Genomic DNA, 22810 nt, shown 5'->3' on the forward strand with positions numbered 1-22810 from the left:
GAATTTTCTTACCCAGTATGTCAGTCACAGTATTATAACCAGGCTAACGAGGACATTAATTGTCACCATAAATTTGGACCATTTCCTGAAAAATGTCCGAAGGGGATTTTCCTTGCAAGTGTAAAAACTTGATAACTGAGCGATATTCAACAGGCTCCATGGCACAGCTCCAGCAAAGAAAAACCAAAATGTTGTGCATGGTCTCATTGAACATGCTGACTAGTGTCTTATTATTATTATTGTCGGATTTTTCCCGAAAATTTGCTTGGTATGTTCCAAAGAAATTGTCTAAAGGCTGGCGAAATTTTATTACTCTACAATGATTACTTCATACCCAGACCAAAGACTTATTGACCCCACCTCGTAAGGGTGCCCGCCGAGTGGATCAGAGCGTTTCTCGGACGAGATTTCCCGTCCGAGACCGGTTCCAGGTCAGAACGTGAACACGCGCGGAGTGGCTTCGTTCTCTCCAGCTTTTTTCCCCGGTAGGAATTTTAGATTGAAATTTTTAGCTGACGTCATCTAGTTAACAGTGGCTAGTGGGTCAGGGATGGGGCATGCTGGCATGCTAGGCTAGCCTACGTGTAGATCTAGACGATCAGAAGAGCGTCTGAGAGTCTTACTTCTTTTGTTATGGACGCAATAGCTTTGATGTTCCTATTGGAAGAGAAGAAGATTGCAGGCGCTACTGGGTACATAATATTTATTGGAGGGTCTTTCATGGTTTCCTATTATGTCATGGCAGAGAGGGACGTAAAATTGGAAATCCACCACCTTAACTGATTCAGCCAGTAGATAATTTTGACTTCAGACGAAAATAATTTGTGACTGCTTCGTGACCTCACAAAAAGTTCGAAAAAAAAATCTAGTTTGATAAAACTCTATGCGTGTCATATAGAAATATCCAGAGTAAAAAATAATTTTCAATGACATCACAAAAAAAAAGGGTTGGAAAAAATAAAAGAGAAAAGTGATGAGATTAAGAGCCGCTCTGAGTGGCCCTGCATCAGAACCACACAGGAGACTGTCAGCCGCTGTGGGCAGCACTGCACACTGAATTAGTCAACGTGACCTGACGGTTAGAGTGTTCCGGAAGGCGTTAGATCAAAACCAAATCCAAAGAGCAAAGGGAAACAAAGTCTGCAGATTAAAAACAGTCAATCAGAATTTTCTTCCTTGCTCCTTGTTTGAGGTTTTGAAGATGAAATTCAAACGCATTGAAGACTTCAATGAAAACAGAAACATTAACGGATGCCCTTTAAACAGGAAACTTTCGGGAGTATTTTTGCTTTGTGTTGAGCCTCAAATTGGAGAAGGAAGAACTGGTCTCAATTTACAATGGCCAAATCTTCCATAGGTGGATAGATGACAGCGTTGCTTTTTATTACAGTTTCTTATGGCAAACATTCAAAGTCACCCTCTTCCACACAGAAAAAAAACCCAGTCTGCCAAAGTAGGGTAGGACAGATAATTACTGAGAGTGAGAGCAACATCATTAAAAAAACCCACGAATTGGACACAAAGTGAGGATTACAAAAAGCAGCATAGTTGTTTACATGAAATAAAAATTTATTCAAACTCAAAACAAAGAGGCACACACACACATACAAACTCGGATCATCCTTCTCTATTGTACTGCATTTATCCCCCCACCATGCAACAACAACAACAGTAACAAAACATTCATTCACACACACACACACACACACACACACACACACACACACACACACACACACACACACAATACACACACAAAACCAGCTTCTTCCTTCTACCAAAGGTGAAAAACAAATAAAAACATAAACAAATACATAAACATGTGTGAATACATACATAGGCCTACATACACACATTCCATTAGGCAAACCAGACTTGTAAAACATACCTGCACACATGTGCACACACATACAAACATACATTCCATTAACCAAACCATAGACTTACAAAAAAAGGTAAGGGTGGTGGGAGTACTACCACTGCCCATCTGCCCCTTCCCTCCCCCTTTCCCCTCCCCCTGATTCTCTTGGTAAGTAGTAGCAACAATAAATCAACAACAACAAATCCCACACTAACAGTCATCACCCCATCCCTTGCAGTCAACACCCAACATTGTTATAACATCTCCCACACTATACCTTGTCCCCTTTCCTCTGTCCACAGTTAAAACAAGATAAAAACAAATCACGCTGTTCAATCTTCTCAAGTCCCTGCACGTGGATCTAAGCTTTGGATGACCAACAGAGATGGTGGCCAGGGAAATCTTTCTCCTAAAAACCCTTCCACACCAAAAAATAGTCAACCACTTTAGGTCAAGTTGTTTCTTGCCATTGTCAATGTTAAGGCTTTCATCAAAGAGAATCACGTAGAAGGGGCTATTTCATACACATCTTAGGATAGCCGACTTGATCACTACTGCGATCCCAAATGTTCCAAGGTAGCCAAGTTTTGAGCAACTACACTGAAAACTCTCAGCCATCTTCGAGTCTGAAAACATCTCATGACTGAGAGGACTCTGGCCTGGTTTTCAGTAAGCCAAAGGCTGTCCATCTTCTACATTTCAAAGACTATCTTACTGGGTTTTTCCATGTTCATAGAGTTACAGATCTAGAATCTAGATGCTGTCACTTTCACCAACTAAGTCACTCACGACTCACACTGCATTGCGACTGAGTTCATAAAGTTTCTTCTTTTCACAAAGTCAAGAAGATCAAGACATATACGATTTTAAGATTGATCAAGATCTAACTCTTTAGATAATACATAAAGTATTTTAAAGAGCTAAGTAGCCCATGGCACGATTTTTCAAATTAATCATATTTAGAATGCTTTGTATCTTGATCTAGATTTTACTTAAGTTTGAAAAATTCAGTTCTCAAATCAGAAAACAACACATTAACATCAATGAAGGCAGAACACATGGACCTATGAGCCAAGAACAGTTCCATATTTCACAGGATGACTGCCAACCCGCCGACTTCTCAGTTTTCCACGGGCACAAATGAACTGTTATCATTTCAATACATTCACACCTTTATTGCCGACGTTGATCCAACAATTTCCGCCGAAACAAATGTTTTCCGTGGGCCACCCTGCCATTAATGAAGGCCATTGCAAACTAAGGTTCCAACATTTTTTCTTTGATATTACCCTAAAGCAGGTAAAAAAAAAACAATTGGGGATTTACAGCATTTACAGCATACACCTAAAACGTTTTAAAAAATTGATTTATGTTAATCAACACCACAATTTAATGCACCACCACGAAACACGGTCCAAAGGCAGATGAGTAATTTTTGAGACTCATTCAGTGACCCCTTACAGGTCTTGGGGAGAAAAGCTACAATCTTGCACTGAAATGTGGGGGCAGGGTGCTGTTGCTGTCCTAAAAAATCGCAATTTCTAGGCTAGTTACTGTAAACCATTTACTGTGCCGGTAGTGATCTTGTGAATGCATCCAAAGGGTGGTGTTTAATGTAGGGCCAAAATAAAGAAGCTGTTTTAATTACTCAACCAAGATTTTTTACCAAAAAATATTTTTGTTAGGTTGCTGGCACACAGAAGAGTCATGGAAAGTTACTTCTGCATGGGAAAAGTAATAAACATGCTACAATTTTTTAACGGAGATAGAGAAAAGTGAACAAGCTATGACAACCATCATCCTGTCCCTTGCAGTCATCACCCCGACACTATCATCACATATCCTCAGTGCTCCACTTGTACGCTATCTCCTGCACCGCCTTCTTGTTGGCGGCGTGTTCAAAGATTTTCTTCTCGAAACCGTTGGAGCGGTCGACTCCATCCCAGCGATAGCCCGGCTGGAGGTTGTACCTGTTGGGAGGGGGCGGGGCGCTACCGCTGTACTTGGGTAGCTCTGGTGACGAGAAGAGAGGGATAAGAAAATATAGTTGACAGCAACCCATTATTGAGGAGAAAGGTGACTGTCTTAAACAGGTGGACGTCTTTAATAGTTTGTCATTATATGGTCAAAACTCGTTTTGTTTTTGTTTTAGTAGAGGTTTTACGGCGCTCGCAACTGCATAAGGTCATATGAACACCAAGGGGTGGATGTCAACAGAGGAGTCCTTACAGGGAATCAGACTTACTCTGCTCACCTCTTTAGCTTCAATAGCATGAAGTCTGCTTCAACTATCAAGGCACCCCGGAAATAGCGGGTCACAAGAGTGTGAAAAACATAAGAAAAAAATAGAGGAAAATGACGATAGTAAGGATTAGGGAAGAAAAAGCAGCAGTTCCCTGTTGTAGTTCAGGCACAGTTATGAGCATAACATTGTAAGATCAGCCCATTTACAATTCTACTGTGCATTAGAACGCTTTGGGAATGGCCTAAAGACACTTCAGTCAGAGGCACTGCCCTGGGGGGACAAACCCCGTTGTACCACCCCCGGTCATACCGTCAGCCTCGCTTATCACCAGGTTTGGCCAGTGTACAAAAAGGAGCGCCGACATAAATATAGTATTTACTCCTTCCCGTCACCGTTCTGCAATTGTCTGAGCTGTAGGGCTCTTTTTCCACTAACATTAATGCCATACCATTAGCAAACTGACCGCCAGAAGTGCAAAGTGCAAACAGCACACTACACCCGCTGATTGGCTACTTGGTAATCTTTCTCCCACGAGAAAGACATAGAGCTAAAGAGAGAGAAGACTCTCATCTCTGAATACATGTGCATGTACATGCAAATCACTAACAAATAGACATTTTTCAAACACAGGTTGCACAGCCAGAATCATGCGCCTTGACGTTGGGACTCGGGGCTATACAGCAGAAGAACCCAGCTGAACCGCCAGCCCTGCTGTTCCACCAACTTCATGCTTGTTCCAAGGGTGGCGGTATAACAAGGTTTGACTATAGGAAGTGGTTATTCTCACAACGGGTGAGAATAACATATGTCTTGCTATTCTCACCCCCTCCCTTGTTTTACCGGAAATAACACAAGAGGGATCAGGGCTGAGGTTCCCGGGGCTAATGCTCCACAGGATCCTGTTGGCGTCAGAATAGACATACATCTAGATCTAGTCACAATCAGGGTTGTCAAATTGGAGACAAATCCCAGAAATTTGGCTCTTTTGGAACGCGTCTGGCCCGGAGATTTTCATTTGGCTCTCAGGCTCTTTTTTGGATCAAAACTCCAAATGTTGAAGAAGAAAGGGACAGAACAAGCAAGAAAAAAAAAAATAAAAAGAAAGAATTTTAAAAAAAATGAAAGTGAAGAAAAGAGCTTGGATTGCTTAAAATTATTAAACTAGTTAATACGATTTAACGCCCTCGTCCATTTGGTCTGAATAATTTACAACCCTTCAACCGTCGTACAAGAGCACGGTCTCGTGCTCGTGTCTCGTTACATTCGTACACGCTCTCTGTTCCTTGAACCAAAATGTATTGTGTGCAGAGAGGCCAGTCATCGTTAAGTGTGTAAACAACGAAAGGTCCGGCCGGCAGCTGGTCTCACATCCCGCTCAGTGTCGGTAGTGAGATTTTTTTTTTTACTGGAGAGGCGAAAAATGTTTTTACATTATTATTCGTTCCCAACCACATGCGGTAAGCCACCAAGGGCATAGGTGATTTTATTGGCCCGCGAGAGGTCGGGGGGAATCCGCGCCTCATGCCCACACCAGGGTGGGAGCTATTCTCACCAGGGGGGGGGGGGATGAGAATAGTGAGACATGGGTTATTTTCACCCGGGTGAGAAAAGTGAGACATGGGTTATTCTCACCTGTGGTGAGAATAAAGGTGGCCTTGATTATAACATTAAAAGAAGTAAGGGGAAAAGGGGGAAGTGGCTGTTTGTACACCTGATTGTTTTATACAGGTGACTGTTACAGTAGATTTAACCGTTAAGACTATTTTTGGGGGGTTTTTAAAGTAAAGAAAAGAACATAATACGTGGAGCAACAAGACGAGTCACATGCCACACTTTATCTTACTTGAGTCTGGGCTATTTAAGAAAACACAAGTGCAGGAGCCTGGACTTTGGGGGGTTTAAAAAATTCACAAAAATTCACCCTCTCACACTACATACACCAAATGTACATCACAAAAATATCAGATATAGTTCAATAACATGCAAAATAAATGACAAAGAAATCTTTTATGGCTTTTTTGTTATGATCTTTCAAACATGGGCACAATTTGACCATGCATAGACATTTTTTTAGAGGTACTCATCCAAACTGAGGAGGGGTAAATTTACAGAAAAGGGCTTGATTTGGGTGGAATTGAAAACAAAATCAACTATGTACATATCCTTCAAGTTTTCTACAGCAGAAAAAATGTTTATTTCAGAGTGAAATCTAAAAAAAGAGCAGGGTTCAGTCAATGGAATGCCACAGACTGCACAGCTTTGATTGATGTCTCCTTTCCCTTTGAGCGTTTTATCTTGCTAGGCTGACTTGCATGATATCTATTGCCTTATTTAGTTACATTTTGACACCTAAATCTACTCATAGTTCCTGCTCTTGTACTACAGGATCAGGATCTAAAAGTATCCTTCTTTTTTCTGTTCACATCACGGATCCAACTCTAGTACTAGACCTAGGTCTAAGTTTGCCCGTCGGTTCCCCTTCGTGACAGTCAGTACTCATGCTTGGTCCCTTGTTTCACATTCCAAACGTTTATTCAGAGCTATTTCAATGCTAAGTATGAACTCCTAAACTAAATCAGAGTTGCAGCTTTCGATGTCCTCGCCAAAATCGTTGTTATTATCATTAAAAATCTCAACATCTAGCACGTTTGTTTTGACATCGCAACGAGTGCCAACTCCATGACTGCAGTGACAGAAGGAAAACATTGCGAATCGGTTGATGTGAGCTTCCAAAATCATCTGCTATACAAAAACTACTACTCGGAAACAAGATCTGAAACAAAATATCGATCAGCAGAAAGTAAATGATACTAGGTGTGGCGTTTCCCGCAACTTACGCGGTGAATTAGAAGCGCTGTTGTGTTTTAAATACTGATCCCACAAGGGGTGCGGGATCGGACATAGGTGGTCGGCCGGGCTTTCCGCAACAGGGGTGGGCAAAGTGAGGTAATGGTGTGTTAAACATATGTGTCATAACGTGGTGGAATCAGGCGCTCGTCAATTTGAGGCATGTGGGGTTATTGGTATCATTTTAAAGCCTGTTCATTTGTCTTGCTTTCGGTGAAAAAATGCTAATCTATCATGAATAGAAGTCGAGATATTTGTGATTGAAGGTCGTGAGGATCGCCTGGTTTCAGAAATAAAATTAAAGAGAAAATGGGCGCCAAAGTTTGACGACTTCCAAAGCTTGCAAATTTATAGTTTTTGTGCCTTGAATGTTTCAGTAAAAACCACACATAAATGTGTTTCTAAATAGACCTTAAAGATGTTGAGTCAAAAAACAAAAATTAAATAAATATTGCCAAACGGACATAAAAATGCCAGTTTCTTCAATTTCATCAATTTGACGAGCGTCTGATTTCACCATGATGGCTCACATGTGAAACAAGGTGAAAAAATTTGGGGTTGTACTCTGTACCTCGAAACAACTGAGTGTGACAAATGCAATGTTTTTGTCCCCTTGATACACATGTGAATAAAAAAGAGAAAAGTTTTTGTTTCTTTATAATCCTCCGAATATCGTTGACAAACAGTCTGTCGTGTCAAGGAGAAATAAATGATTTCACCATAATATTATGTTGGAAAACTTATGAACAGGCAACCAAGCAAGTAAAGATCATAATCCTATGCATTTTATAGAAAGAAGAAGGTAAATAGGAAGTGCAGCTCTTGTGTAAAGGAGCAAAAATGTTTGGCGGTATAAAAAATGGGACAAAGAAACTGAAAGAACGATTCAAATTCAGGCCCATTAAACCGGTCGTGACATCACAGAACTAAACGTACAGCCAGTCTAATCAGCTGTCTACACTCAGGGGGTTAAAAACCACAGGATTTCGCCTTTCAAGACATCTCACCTTTCTTTTTCTTCTTGCCAGATTTCTCCTCCTCTTTCTTCTTCTTCGTGCGGATGAAGGCCAGCATGGGGTCTTCCTGGCGCTCCTCCTGACGCAACATGGTGTCCAGGTCCGCGTCGTCTTGGTAACGGGCCAGCGGCTTCATCGCTTCCTGCACCTGGTCTGCTAGAGTAGCCGCCCTTGTTTCCTGCTGCTTAAGCCTATAAAAAAAAAAAAAATATTTTTTAATGAAGGTGTTTTTACGCCCCCATGAACATAATTTAGATCATTAAGGGCTGACCACGGCTGAGAGGGATACAACATCCCAGAGGAAAGACCGAGACACTCGATAAAAATTCTCCCCACTTGGGAATCGAACTCAGGTTTCCCACATGCAACAGCAAAGCGCCTAACCACTACACCACAGACACTGGTCTTAGGTCTAAGGGAAGATCGAGATACACACAAAGTTGTACAGAGTGAAAAAGAGAAATAAGAGAAGGCAGTATATATATATATATATATGTGATGAAGATCAGGGGTGTTACTAAATAGTCAAATACAACAAAAAAGATGGAGGAGAGATAGGCATGACTGTATGCTTCCCAGGAAATTGAGATTCTTTCAAAATACTATCAGGTCTGCTGGGGTAATAATATAGATTGAAAAGCCTATAGAGCTTGCTGTTGAGCGGGAATTTGTGCTATAAAAATGCTGTCTTTATATATGATAGATGTTCGATACGACAGAAGAAGCAAACCACATCAGAGCACCCGTCAACCACCCATATACACACAGGTTTAATGCGGGCCCAAATTTGAGCTAGAGAAAATCATTTTCTATTCATTTTCTCTACCAAATTATATTACCATAACTGTAAATTGTATTTGTAAAAGTTTTACGCCTCCATCTCTACACAATTTAGATAATTTATGAGACAACTGTGCCATGACCAATACCACAGGGCGAGGTCTTATATACAGCTATGCCTAACTCGGAAACGCAAAACAGGCACAAAACTCCTATTTCGAGAAAATGGTGAATTTACAGGAAGGAGAGAGAGAGAGAGAGAGAGAGAGAGAGAGAGAGAGAGAGAGAGAGAGAGAGAGAGAGAGAGGGAGGGAGGGAGGGAGGGAGGGGGAGAGAGAGAGAGAGAGAGAGAGAGGGAGGGGGAGAGAGAGAGAGAGAGAGAGAGAGAGAGAGAGAGAGAGTGGGAGAGTGTTTCCCCATCACCCATCCATTCAGGTTTTCCAGATAAGCGTCACTGGGTCTACCCCTGCCACGTTTGCCTTCTATTTTTTCAGTGAGAGCAAGACGATCAAAGTCATTATGTCGAGTCAAGCGTGATTTCATCCATACTGGCCACTTTCAGGCACCACCCTCTCGCCTCCCCCACCATCCCCCCACCATTCCCCCACCTTTTTCTATTCTAAAACACGAGGAGAAAAAAATGCCCACATACCCCCTGCCCCATTGCTGGTACTTCTTCGCCAGCTCCTCTTTCTTCCTCTCCTCTTCTTTACTTGCTGCCTCCTCCTCTTTCAAGTTCCTCCTCCTTCCTGTCTCTTTGTCCCTCATTACCGTCTGAGCGTTTTTTCCCAAAGTTTCATCGTCTATCTGTAAAAAAATATTGAACATGCAATTTACCCATACATCAAAGATCCTAGATTATTTCATCTTGGGGAGATGGTTAAGGTGGCCACGTGCGAGTGCGTGTGTGTGCCTGTGTGTGTGTGTGCCTGTGTGTGTGTGTGTGTGTGTGTGTGTGTGTGTGTGTATGTGTATGTGTGTATGTGGAGCGCACATGGGTGTATGCGCGTGAGAGTGTAAGCGGCGTACAAGAATGTAAGTGTGTATGTGTGTGTGTGTGTGTGTGCGTGCGCGGGAGAGTGCGTGTGTGTATGCATACGTGTGTGCGTGCATGTGCACACATGTGAGTGTGTGTGTGTGCGTGCGCGCGCACGTGTGTATGTGCACGCGTGTGCATATATGTGTGTATGGGTGTGTGTGCGCGTTAATATGTATGGGTGTGCATGTGTAAGTGTGTGTGTGTATCTGTGTGTGTGTGTGTGTATGGGCGAGTGTACCGTGTGTGTGTGTGTGTGTGTGTGTAACGTGTGTGTGTGTTTCTCTCTTCTTAAAAATTTTGCTTTCTGAGCTTAAGACATTTGAACAGCTTGTCGACTACTTCTGCTTCATTAAAAACCTATAAAGACACAAGGAAAAGACTCTTTTCTATATTAAAAAAACCTCTTTCTTTCTTTCTTTTTCTTCTTTTTGTCTTTTGCCCATTTCTGAGAGATAGGCGCCATCTGGCAGTCTGATTAGTAGAAACAGGTGAGTATAATAGAGTCCAATAGTGTATTATGGTCATAATTATTGTAACATATAAATGTTACAGAAAAAGATTCAAAGAATACTTTATTGTTTTTGTAAGTGTTTTACAGCACTTGCAACACAATAAGGTCATATAAGTGCCAAAGATTAAAGGTGTTACAAGAGAGTAACATACACAAAAAAGAAGGAGGGGAGATGAAGACGATAGATGTTTGATAGGATAGAAGGAGAAAACCACACCAGAGCACTCGTCAACCACCCACTCAAGGAATACAGATGTATATCAAGGATCTTGGCACAATGATGATTTGAGACATGATGGTGGTGGTAAGCGATGATGTGGGATGGTGTTTATGTAATGTTAGCGTTAGTCCTATCTTCCTCTGCTCCAATGAGTCACGAGGGACGTGGGCACCCTCTATCTCATTCCCCACTGGAAAAGGAAAAGACACTCAATCAACAACTCACACTATTGAAAGCCTTGTCCTCCTTAGCTCTCAGTCTCAAAGCCTCCTGCCTCATCTCCTGCGCTGAGGAAAGACCCGCCTTTGCTCCTCCCAGGGTCTTGGTCGCTTTCCTGACCCCAGCCCCTCCCTCTGGAGACTGGTCAAATCTCGACTTTTTCCTGGACGGGCGCATGTCCCCAGAACTGCCCTTACCTCCCCTTCTTCTCGGAGGAGACAAGTCGGAATCTGAATTTTTTTTCCCGCGCCTGAAACAATTTGCGAGTTTGGAAAAAAAAAAGGTTATCATCACAAAGTATAGATCTAGGTATAAAAACATTCTCAGCAGAAAATAATGATAACACAACAATATTATATCTTAAAAGCTTATGAAAACGGTAATCACAAGGTATGAAAAATTACTCAGCAGAAAAAAAAATATTATTGTTAAAAGATGGCAATGAGTCCAAATGCATAGAAAAAGCAAAAGTTTTTTCTCTTTTCATTTTGGTAACCCTCCGTTAGGAGCTGCGCTAAATTAAATGATTCAATTCACTCCAACAAATCGTAAACCTACTTTACTTCATCGCAAAAAGCTAAATTTGAAATATGTATAAATGTTAACAATTTCAAAATAGAAAAAGAAGAGGTTAAAGCAATAAGCATATTATCATCATCATCATCCAGTGACAGATCTGAGACAGACATCGGTGATCATGGTTCTCCATTCATTCCTTTGCTCAGATGCTCTTAAAAAAGTTACAAGCATATACCCACCATGCCAAAGTTTTAAAAAAAAAGAGAAGAAAAGATTTAAATATATAAGAGGACACAATTAAGGTACAGGCAAGCAGACATTTATGTAACAACACGCTACAATCCAAAGCTTGTCAATATTAGAGCATAAACAGTTATAGGTTTAATCTTAAACCCGGTTTATTTGCCATGCTTTTGACGAAAAAGTTTTAAAAATTCTCATCCACCTTAAATAGAAGTCGAGATATTTGCAATTAAAGGAAGTGGGAGGGGTAAGAGAGTGAAGACAAATGACACACACTCACCTCGGTGGTGATTGGTCAGAATCAGAGGCACCTTTTCTCTTCCTTGGTGGTGATTGGTCAGAATCTGAGGCACCCTTTCTCTTCCTAGGCGGTGATTGGTCAGAATCGGAGGCCCCTTTCTTCTTCCTAGGTGGCGACTGGTCAGAGTCGGAATCATTTCTTTTATTTCTGGGAGGTGACTGGTCGGAATCAGACCCTCCCTTCTTATTCCTCATTGGTGATTGGTCAGATTCTGAGACGGCTCCGCTTTTCCTCACAGGTGACTGATCGGAATCTGAGTCATGACGTGCCTGTCTACGTTTTGGTAAATGCCTGTCATCTCCACCAGGACCCATTGACCTATTGGACGGCGAGCGACGACGAGAAGAAGAAAAAGAAGCAGATTTAGCCACAGGTGAAGTTTTGGATCGTCTTGAGAATGATGGCGAGTCCGGTGAGCTATCGTGCCGTTTCCTTTGTCTGTCCCCCCCTAAAGACTTTGCAGAGGCAACGTTTTTGTCGGAAGACTTTTGTCTGGCGGGCAATGATGTATCGGAATCAGAGTCGTGCCTGCCACTGTGACTCTCACGTTTGTGCACCGGTGATTTATCAGACTTCCTGTGACCTTTCTCTGATGATTTTGATGTTGAGGGAGAACTTTTCCTCCTCGGCACAGAGGCGTCAGAGCCGCTGCTGTCGTGACGTCGCCGTCTGCCTGACGACGGTAGACTTGCTTTGTTGTTTATCCTGGAATCTCCATTGCCAGTTTGGATGATTCCATAGTTTAGGGCGCCAACCTCATCTATGAGAAAAAAAGAGAACATGTGAAGACAGAAAGAAAAAAAAAAGACCTCAGTGTTAATGAGCGTACAGTAAACTTAGCATCTGCGTTTGTCGTGGCCGCAACCAGCGAATCGCAGCCGCGATTTTTGGTATTTTTTAGTCCATGAATTGTGGCCGCGATTTTTTTATTTTCCTAAAAAGATTTTTTAAAATATAAAAAGCCTTCCGGGAATGACCCCTTCCCCATTATTGTTTATTTTAAAAAGGCACGACAGATATCTCCAAAATCTGTGTTAAACAGACAACGAATATCATGTCTTTTACCATGAGAAATCTAAAATCTGTGCGAGTAGTGATAGTCAAGTTATAAGAGAAAAAAGATGCACATCTGCATTTTTAAACTAAAGACACTCAGCGTCAGCTCTTGTTCTACCATTAAACAAGAGAAAGTTACTCTGCGTTTGTCCATGAATCATGCTGTGTCTGTGGCAGCCTGCATACAACTAAGAAAGATATATTAAGAGATTTTTTTTAAAACACAAAAGTGTGTTAATACATGGGTAGAGATGAACTTCTTGTATGGAATAAAAATAATGACAGCTAACATTCATTCTTAGTTTTTGTGTCAGACATATGCGTGGACACTTATAAAAGTAAAGAAATCAGAACATCGTCAGATTGCAAATGGTTATAGAAACGAAAATAAAAGCTGGAAAAGCTTGGTGCTGATTCAGTGTAATTGGAAAGCTAGAAATTAATTTTTATAATACAATCACGAGAAGCCATCCCTGTTATTCAGTCAACTTATAAATCCTAGATCTAGCGTTTTAAGAAAAATAAGGAATAATTTATGGAGTGTAACTGATCGCCTACAGTTCGTGTATTACATTATTGTAGATGTATTCTGGCACTAAAATCGGTTTGCACTTTTTCATAGAGACACATCAGGGTAATTTTGACAAACTTTAGAGAAAATATGCGAATATTTCCGATTATATTAGACACTTAAAGTTGTATTTGGAGGAATTACTTCATAGCGAATTGTGTGCCAGATGCATAAAGTTGCAAAATTACAGCTTCCTATTATACACGCAGTTACCATTTTTTCTGAGTATCTGCACCAATTCTATGCCAGTCATGTTCCGAAAGTTCGACAGATTTTGTCGTGCTTTTTATTTTATATTGATTTTTTTTTCATTCACAGTTGTACAAATTTTTTTACAATTTAGCACTGCCGACTTCAGCGCGTCTAACGGAATAACCAGACAAGTTACAATGTCCATTGTTTTTTGGGTCTCAAGAGCAGAAATGCGTACTTTGGGTGCATTAAATGATAATTACCATAAATACAAGGATACACCTAAAACTGTACATTGAAAAGTACCAAAAATGAAGTCAGCCCAGACAGAGCGGCGACAGGGAGCTGACCCCCATGACCCCGACGTGATAGCGTTTGGCGGGGAACAACCTGCTACAACTAAAATTCCACGGCCGGTGCGCCGTAAACATTGCTAGGTAAACATTGCTAGGTAAACATTGCTAGGTAAACATTGCTAGGTAAACATTGCTAGGTAAACATTGCTATCATCAGTTTCTAATAATAGGTATAACTTTTGATTACTTCCAAGTTCTACTGATCACCAGTGATGAATTTACTATAGTTTTAGTTTTAGAGTTCTTCAAGAGCAACACATCAATTTACATTTGAGCATAACATGCAAAGAATAGAAGGAGAAGTAATAAGGAGGCTAGATGATTGATAGGAAAGAAGAGCAAACCACACCAAAGCATATGCAAACTACTCACACCTTTACAATAAAGAAATCAAGAAAAATTGTGTAAGCCTTCAACCTTTTCTGCAATATTTCCCTAATTTTTTTCCTCTCTGAGACTTAAAAATAACAATTCAAAATCAATTCAATTGCACAAAATCAACAGCAATAATATAGGCAGCACTTCTGAATTTTGTTCACTTTTACACAATAAACATTGACAAGTTATTGTCAAACGGTGTCCTCTCAAAATATAAGACAATAAAAAAAATTCAACAAGACAGTGAAAAAAAAGTGATTTAAAAATTTGCCCAACAGGTAAAAAAATTGTGGTTTCTTAGATTTCATTATTTTGATGAGTGCCTGAATTAACCATGATGACGCACACATATATCACAATACCATTATCTTCACTATCTGATCCAAAATTCTTCCAGCGAGAGCTCTTCCTGTACGCCTCTAGTTGCTGCACGTGTTTGGGTCGTTCATCAATAATCTCCGCCACAGTCGGCAGATCTTCTTCCTCTTCGGCTTCCTCCTCCTTCTTTTGTTTGAGTTTTACAAGGTCAACATCATCGTCGATTATCCGCAACCTGAACACAGAGAAGTAAACATCTAGTATTGTTTTAGTCTTAGTAAGAGTGTTACGGAACTTGCAACTCAAACAGGTCTTATATCTGCCGAAAAGGAGACGTGTTACAGACAAAGAAAAGAAGGAGCAGAGATGATAAGGATGATAGATGAATAGGAAAGAAGGATAAGACTACACCTCGGCATGGGCCAACCAAAAACATATATTATGTGTCCCAACATGGTGGAATCACTCGTTTTTAAATTTTCAGGTACATATGTAGAGTTAATGGTACCTGAGCGCATTTTAAAGCTTGTTTTTATCTGTCTTTCTTTTGATGAAAAATATACCTCTATCTATCTTGGATTGAAGTTAAGACATTTGTGAATTAAGTAGGTGGGGGGGGGGGGCGCTTTGTGTTTGAGATCACATGGCCGCTAAAATTTGGAGCCTTTGATCCACAGAAATTGTGAGTTTTTAAATGGGATTAAATAAAGTGTTCAGAAAAAATTTGATTTAAAAAGATAGTTTCAAAAAATAACAAATAAAAATAAAAATTGCCCAACCAACAAATAAATGTCGGTTTCTTCGATTTCATTATTTTGACAAGTAACTGATTTCACCGCAATGCCACGCTAATTTCATAATAAAAATAATACCAAAAAAAATAATAATAATAAAATAACTCCTGTAGCATCCACTCACTGGTGGGTCTAGGTCATTCATCAAAACAAAATTTGTTATAAAATCAAAAGGCAAAACTTGGATGACCTGTTTCATGCATGACTGGCCTTCTATTCAACATAGACAATAATCCTTTCAAAATACCTTCCATGATCTGACAAAATACAAGTAAACACTAAAAGACAATCAGATCGAGTTTTTTTAGGTCGCCCTGTATTTCTCCATAATTTTATGTTTTGCAATTAAGTCTGATATTTTCTGGAAAACAATTAATTTGCGATGGTTTTACTTTTAGTGGCCTGTTCTGCAGCAAGAATTTTATGACAGTGTAGCTCTCAAACAGTGTCGAGTCCGAAAGTGAATAGATAAAAAATCTGATCGAACTCAATCAAGTCAGAAAAGAGGTGACCATAAATTATAGATGAGAATAATTTTTTTATTATTCCCACTCCCCCCTGCAGGAACAGGTGGGAATATAAAAATATTTTAGAGGTCAATAATTTTGAAGGTCTACCAAAATAAATGTTATAAAAGATGAGAAGTGACCCGACTCGAGAGGGAATTATAACTCAAAAAATTATTCTCACCCCGGGTGGGAAATATACTATATTTACATATCTAAGCTTATAATATGGCCATGGATTTTTTTGTTTTAGTAGAGGTTTTACGGAGCTCGCAACTGCATAAAAGGTCATATCATGAGCGTCAGAAGATTAGAGGTGTTACAAGAGAGTAACAAACATAAAAAAGAAGGAGGAGAGATAAGGACGATAGACGTTTGATAGGAAAGAAGGAACAAACCACACCAGAGCACCCATCAACCACCTGCAGCCATGGACTTGGACTGGGGGGAAGACATGCGACTAAACATAAAACAACTTGTTAGACGTCAGACCGGGATACCCCTCCGACCACGAGACTACATATATAGCCAACCACATGGCACCAAAGATGGAAGTTATGTAAATATGAAGTTTAATCTACCTTTCGCCGTTGGACGTTCTGATGGCCGAATGGACAGCGTGTCTGCGTTTGAAGTCATACAATTATTTTAGGAGCGTGGGAACGAATCCTGGTACCGGAAAGTTTTTTTTTTGGCAGGCGTTATTTGAAACCCTGCGTTCCGATTCCTCCCATGCTATTTGAAACACCGCACTCTGAATGGCGCCCATGCTATTTGAAATGCCAGTACTAGATCAAGTAGCCATCATTTCTACATAAAATAATATTGTATTCTCGCCTGAATTGTGGAAGCTTTCTCAGTTTCTTGATGAACCTCTGAGGATCTGACTCCTTTTTCATGACATTGTCTTATTCCCATCAATGTTGGGTAGATCTAGATTCTAGATCTAACAATTGTTTCTGACACTGACATTGTCTGCACAAAATTAGTCTTGTTCATCTCTCATAATCATTTGAGTTTGAGTTTGAGCAAGTAAGTCAAAAGATGCTTGGATAACAATAACAAGACTGTGCAACTCAAGTCTTAGAAGCACTATTTCCTGTCCGCAGTGTCGTCATACAATACCTAAAAATAATTATCAGATATATCTCTGCGTGCACTTGATATTTTGCCATCACACATGACGTCGCCTGATCTAGGCTTCGACGTTTAAATTAGCAGGGGGTAGTGTCTACATTCTCTAACGTTAGGCCTAGAGAACGTATAAAGCTGTCTACATTCTCTAATGTTCAGTGCTTCCAAGCATGGCATCGAATCCCGGTCCTGGAAGGGTCTTTTTCCTTCTCCTGAGCCAAAAATTATTTCTTTTAAATAATTACACTCACAGACCAAGGAAAGCCACTATTTAACTTTAACCAGGTCTAAATTGGTACAAAAAAGTATAGACCTACTTTGTAGGTAAAAGCTCCTCTCTTGTGGACAAAACCAGAATGTGAATGCTTCATCACTACATAAAAAACTGAAAAGCAACAAGTTATAATTATGGGAAAAATTGTTGGTCAGTCGGGAAGAGTCGAAGAAGGAACATATTTTTTTAATCTTCCAGGATCGGGATTCGTACCCACACTCATAAAATAATGGTTTGACTTCAGACGCAGACGCGCTGTCCATTCAGCCATCAGAACTTCCAAAAACGAAGTGTAGATTTTAAGTCTTTATAACTTAACACACGCCGTTTTAAATAGCACTGGCGCTAATATATAATCACAACACAGCGTTTTATTTAGCACTGGCCCTAATCGCAGCGCAGCGTTGCAAATAGGCACTTTTTTTTTTTCCTCTTCTCCTCCTCCCGACAGACCAACAGTTTTCCCCATAAATTATAATTTGTTGCTTTGTAGTTTTTGATGTAGTGATGAAGCATGCAGGAAGGGGGGAGGGGGTTAAATCCCCCGGCATCTTTACGGCAGTTTTTGAGCGCCTTATTGGCTTTGCGCTTACCATGTTTAAATTTCAAGCATCAGCGTTCTCACTGTTCTACTGAGCATCAACGATCAAAGCGATCTTCCATCATGTCCAAGTACCGGAATTAGAAAATTATGTTATCATTAACATCATCGAAGTGACTATTCAGACTCGAGTCCGAATATGAAAAAATGTTATTCGGACTCTGATTCTTGTCCAGCATGACATCACTTCTGACTTCCTGTGACTCATGACTCGGGCTTCCTGTCCTGCCTCACTCGTGACTCGCCTCAGGCTGGGTAGAGACTGGGATCACTTCGGGCAAAATGGCGTTTTGTGCAGGAGCCGAGTTGTTATCTTATGATGAATTTGAGGCCGGCCTGAAAAGTTATAGCGCTTCTAATAAATGTTTATTTGTCAAAAGGTCATCAGAAGCAATTAAAGATGGTTCGTTAGCGTGTGTCGGGGTCGGGTGGGCGGCCTGCACACGTGTGGCTGTGCATGCGTGTCGGGGGGGCACTGCGGTCCGGGTGTTGAATGTCGCATACGCGTCAGTCTTTTTTCCCCCGGCAACTGATCATTATTACCATAATAAGCTAGTCTTGACGTAGATCTACGTAATGAATTGTGCGCTGGTCTATGGAATCAAAAGTTGCAGTGTGCTCGGCTCTACACAGCAACACAACTTTTTCTTGGTAAACAATCCAGATGACACAGGCTTGTGTATTTGAACGAATCTGTCTTTTTTCACACCGCTCATAATATGCAGGCATTTCAGGCACTACTTGTGACTTCTCTTTATACATTACTTGCTCAGTGCATATAATTATCAACACAAAACCTCGTGTTTGCTATAACAAACACTCGGATTCAACGAGATTCTAGGTCAGGCCCAACGACCTCATTGAATCAGAGTTCTACTGTATAGAGTAGAGTAGATATTTATCTACAGGCAAATCACTGTCGTCGTAAAGAGACATGGTGGCTTTAAGACGAGGAATCTCCTCGATCGAAAGAAAACTGGACGATAGATTGAATAAAAGCCCGGTTACACGTAACGATAAAATGTACAAAAACTGGACGATCTAGCGATCATACGATAGAATCTAGATCGTTAGGTGTAAGTGTAACCACAAAATTGTAAAAAAATTTGGACGATTGAACGATGGTTGGGAGACTCTGTCGAGAAATAAAGCGTGGCTTGATATTTTGCATGCGATCACGTTCAGATTTGAGGGAGACGCGCTGTGATGAAGATTCATTTTGAAATTTGCCGCAGCGCAGAATTAAACTGAGGACTCCAAATTTTTTAAAAAATTACCGTACATCAAAACTGATTTCATATTCGGAATCAGCTTGGCCCTGGACCCCCAACCAGGGCGAATATTAATAATAATTGGCAGGGATCTGGTGGCCGCAAGAGGGCCCCTGAAGCTGAAGAAAATTTGCAATTGAGGAGCTGAAATTTGGCCTCTGGGCTAAAATAAAATAAAAAATGATTCCACTTACAGACCAAGGAAAATCCCTATTGAACTTTAACCAGGCCTAAACTGGTATATAAGGAAAAGTAGGCCTATTCTGTTGTTACTATACTTTGTTGGTAAAAGCTCCTCTTGGGGAAAAAACCAGAATGTGCATGATTCATCACTACATAAAAAATAAAGCAACAAATTATAATACAAAAATAAAGCAACAAATTATAATACAATTGTTGGTCATTAGGGAGGAGGAGAAGAAGAGAAGGGAAAAAAAAAACTAAAAGAAAACAAAAAAACTTCCGGGACCAGGGTTCGTTCCCACACTCATAAAAATAATTGTATGACTTCAGACGCAAACACGCTGCCCATGCGGCTCTCAGAACTTCCGACAACCAGAGGTAGATTTTAAAGCTACATATTTGCCACAGTTTTAGGAAAAGCAACTCGGCATAGATCAAGATGTAGAGATCTAGTTTTTCTAGGCCTCTTTAAACATTAGCCGACCACCACTAGATCCAGGTCTACTCCGGTAGAAAAGGAGGGGGGGAGGGGGTAGATAGGGGGTGCCTGCTAAAGTCACAAAAATAATAGACAGATCTAGATATCTATCTAGATGGAAAGCTAGGCAAAAGATCTAGCTAGATCTCGTTTGCAACAGTTTTTAGTGCCAGGTGGTCTGCTAATCTTCAATTTTACCTTTTTCTACAACAAAGAAAGCACAGGAAAAATATTGATTGATTTTCGTTCCGGTTACCGTGTACTAGATACTGAGACTATGTGCCCGGTCACCGTGTATGTAGACACATGCATCATGTATGAACAATATTCACGTGCGCGCGGGCGCACACACACAAACACATACACACACACAAGTACACCTTACACACGCACACACATGATGCACACCACACACATGCACGCACCTACTTTCTGATCACACGCGCACGCTTACACTTACACACGTTAGATCTCTGTGTCTCAGTTTGTGTTGTACATGATGTATTCCGGCCTGAATTCCCGGTTAGATCGCTATAGCTTTTAGAGTACGCCCAGTAGACTAGAGCTGGGCTGAAACCACGATTTACATAGTATAGGCCTATCGGCTCTGTACTCGCACCATTTCGAATTAAAAATTCTGTTAAAATTAAAGTGTTGATGTTATTTTGCCTAAAATTGCAAGGCAAAAAATTGTGGGTTTATTGCGGAACTCGACGAAAAACCAGGGTTGGTGATTTTTTTTTTTTTTTAAATAAAAATCATAAAAATCAATTTTTTAAATTTAAATCGGATTTTTAAAAATAACTTTGATTTTTTTAAAATGTCGACACAGTTTGGGACTTTTGGTGGCTAAAAGTATGTTCTTTTAGTGCAAAATGCATTGTCTTTATTTTAACTAATAATTAATTTTTAAAGCAACTGCAATTTTAGAAAGCCTTAATCTGCTATTATATAAGTGAATTATGGCTACAGACAAAAAATGAAGAAAATTTCAGTCTAAAAGGAAGGGGTGAGAATAGAGGTGGCCTTCTAGAAAGGGAGTGTATACAGACCCGGTAACCGGGAACAAAGTCACAAAGTATACAGACCCGGTAGGCGAAATCTTTTGTGATTTCGGAAAGTTTAAGTGCCCTCTTGACTCAAGGTAGACCTAGGTTCTTCTTCTTCTACCTATGGCCTTGGTCTCGATCTAGACAGACAGACATAAATCATTGATCTAGTTTCGAGGTTAGCCTAGATCTAGATCTAAATGAAGATTGCGAATGTCTTTTCGATGAACGATCGTTTTTCCTCCGTTTTTGGAGTTGGAGGAATCACAATTTGAAGAAAAGAACAATGTCATGATTTCAATTTCAATCGAGCAGTCACGCTTCTGTCTCTCTCTCTCTCCTCTGTCTCTGTGTATCGCTCGCATTCTCTTTTCCTTTGTCTCTGTCTTTCTTTCTCCCCACCTATTTCCCACTTTATCTTTTCTCTCGTTCCCTCCTGTAAACTGGGGACTGGGGCTGGGGGCATGTCATTGGCATTTTGCTAGCATCTCTCTCTCTGTCTCTCTCTCTCACACACACACACACACACTACCGGGTGTGGGCGCTGAAACTTTCCGACATAACAAAAGAGTTCCCCAACCGGGTCTGTATACTAGTATACTTTGTGATTTTGTTCCCGGTTGGCCACCGGGTCTGTGTGTATACACTTCATTCTAGACATTGGTATTTCCACGGCCTTCTAAAAATCTAATAAGGCTAAGGCCTAAGGCTCTGGGTTTCTCAGGATGTGATGACATCACATCACTAAAATTTGCAGCCAATCAGGCAGGTACGTCGTTCTACGTTTAGCCGCAATACATGTAGAAATCTACACATCACAAGAAGTTCAACAAGTAGATCTAGATCTAGATCTAGATTTCTAGATTCTAGTACAAGTAATCAAAATGTCTCTCTTCCTTCATGTCAATTCAAATTCGAAATATCAAAACCAGAGATCTAAGAATACATCAGAATTCTAATAAATGTTAGATCTACAATTGAACCCTAAAGACCTTACTTGTTGTCTTTGGATGGCTTTATTTTCTTCCTTTTCTTTTTCTTATCTTCTTTTGGGACTTCATCTTTCGACATATAACGTTTGAGATACTCGGCTTTACTGAGCGCAGCCATGTTGATCAACAGCTTACTTTAATTAATCTTGAGCGCAGAAGAGTTTTTCCCTTGCTGTCGCTGTCTTCGGCTTTCGATTATTGATTGGTTTGGGGATTCTATTTATTTTTTATATTTTTTATATTAATTATTTAATTTATTAATTTATTTAATTTTTTTGTTAGTGTTTAACGGGGCTCGCAAGTACAAAAGTCATGTGAAGGCGCAGGACACGTTTAACATCTTCAGTTGGTAGGAAATTTAGAATTTTGCTCCGCAGGCGGCCGAAGCCTCATCATCATCATCATCCGGTGCCTTGCCGACTGGCGTGGGCGATCATGGACCTCCACTTCCATCTGTCTTTCGATGCAGCAATGGTGTTTGTTGTTCTTGCTGCTCCCAGCCATGTTGTCATCTTAACAACAATATTCTCTAATGCTTCTTTCCGCATTGTGTGTTGAAGAAATTTGCCTATCGTTTTCTTATATTCGTGATAAGTTGTTTTCTATAATTTGCTTCAACCAGGACTTTTTCATTTGGTTTTCTAGCTGTCCATGGGATACGTAGCATGCGTCTTATGAACCACAACTCTGTCGCTACAATGGTTCTTTCCAGCTGTTTATTGATTGTCCACGCTTCGCACCCGTATAATAGGTTGGGCTCGATGTAACTTTTCAGTACTCTTTTCCTCGTTTCCAGTGACAGATTAATGTTTGTTAGTATCTGTTTCATCTTGTGGAAGGTCGTTTTTGCTTGGCA

General features: G+C 40.4%; 1 protein-coding gene across 1 annotated transcript; it reads right to left on the reverse strand.

Annotated features, from left to right (window-relative positions):
* Positions 1–1328: 1328 nt before the first annotated feature.
* Positions 1329–22090, reverse strand: LOC101856592 (BUD13 homolog). The gene is made up of 7 exons (XM_005103887.3): positions 21960–22090; positions 14717–14907; positions 11781–12561; positions 10745–10988; positions 9402–9556; positions 7961–8160; positions 1329–3874 (listed from the first exon to the last, which is right to left on the reverse strand). Exons 1-7 carry the CDS (start codon positions 22070–22072, stop codon positions 3696–3698), a joined length of 1863 nt encoding a protein of 620 aa, XP_005103944.1. The 5' UTR covers positions 22073–22090; the 3' UTR covers positions 1329–3695.
* Positions 22091–22810: the final 720 nt, after the last annotated feature.

This window comes from Aplysia californica, unplaced genomic scaffold, assembly GCF_000002075.1.
Source record: "Aplysia californica isolate F4 #8 unplaced genomic scaffold, AplCal3.0 scaffold00394, whole genome shotgun sequence".
In the NCBI taxonomy this organism is placed as follows: domain Eukaryota; kingdom Metazoa; phylum Mollusca; class Gastropoda; order Aplysiida; family Aplysiidae; genus Aplysia; species Aplysia californica.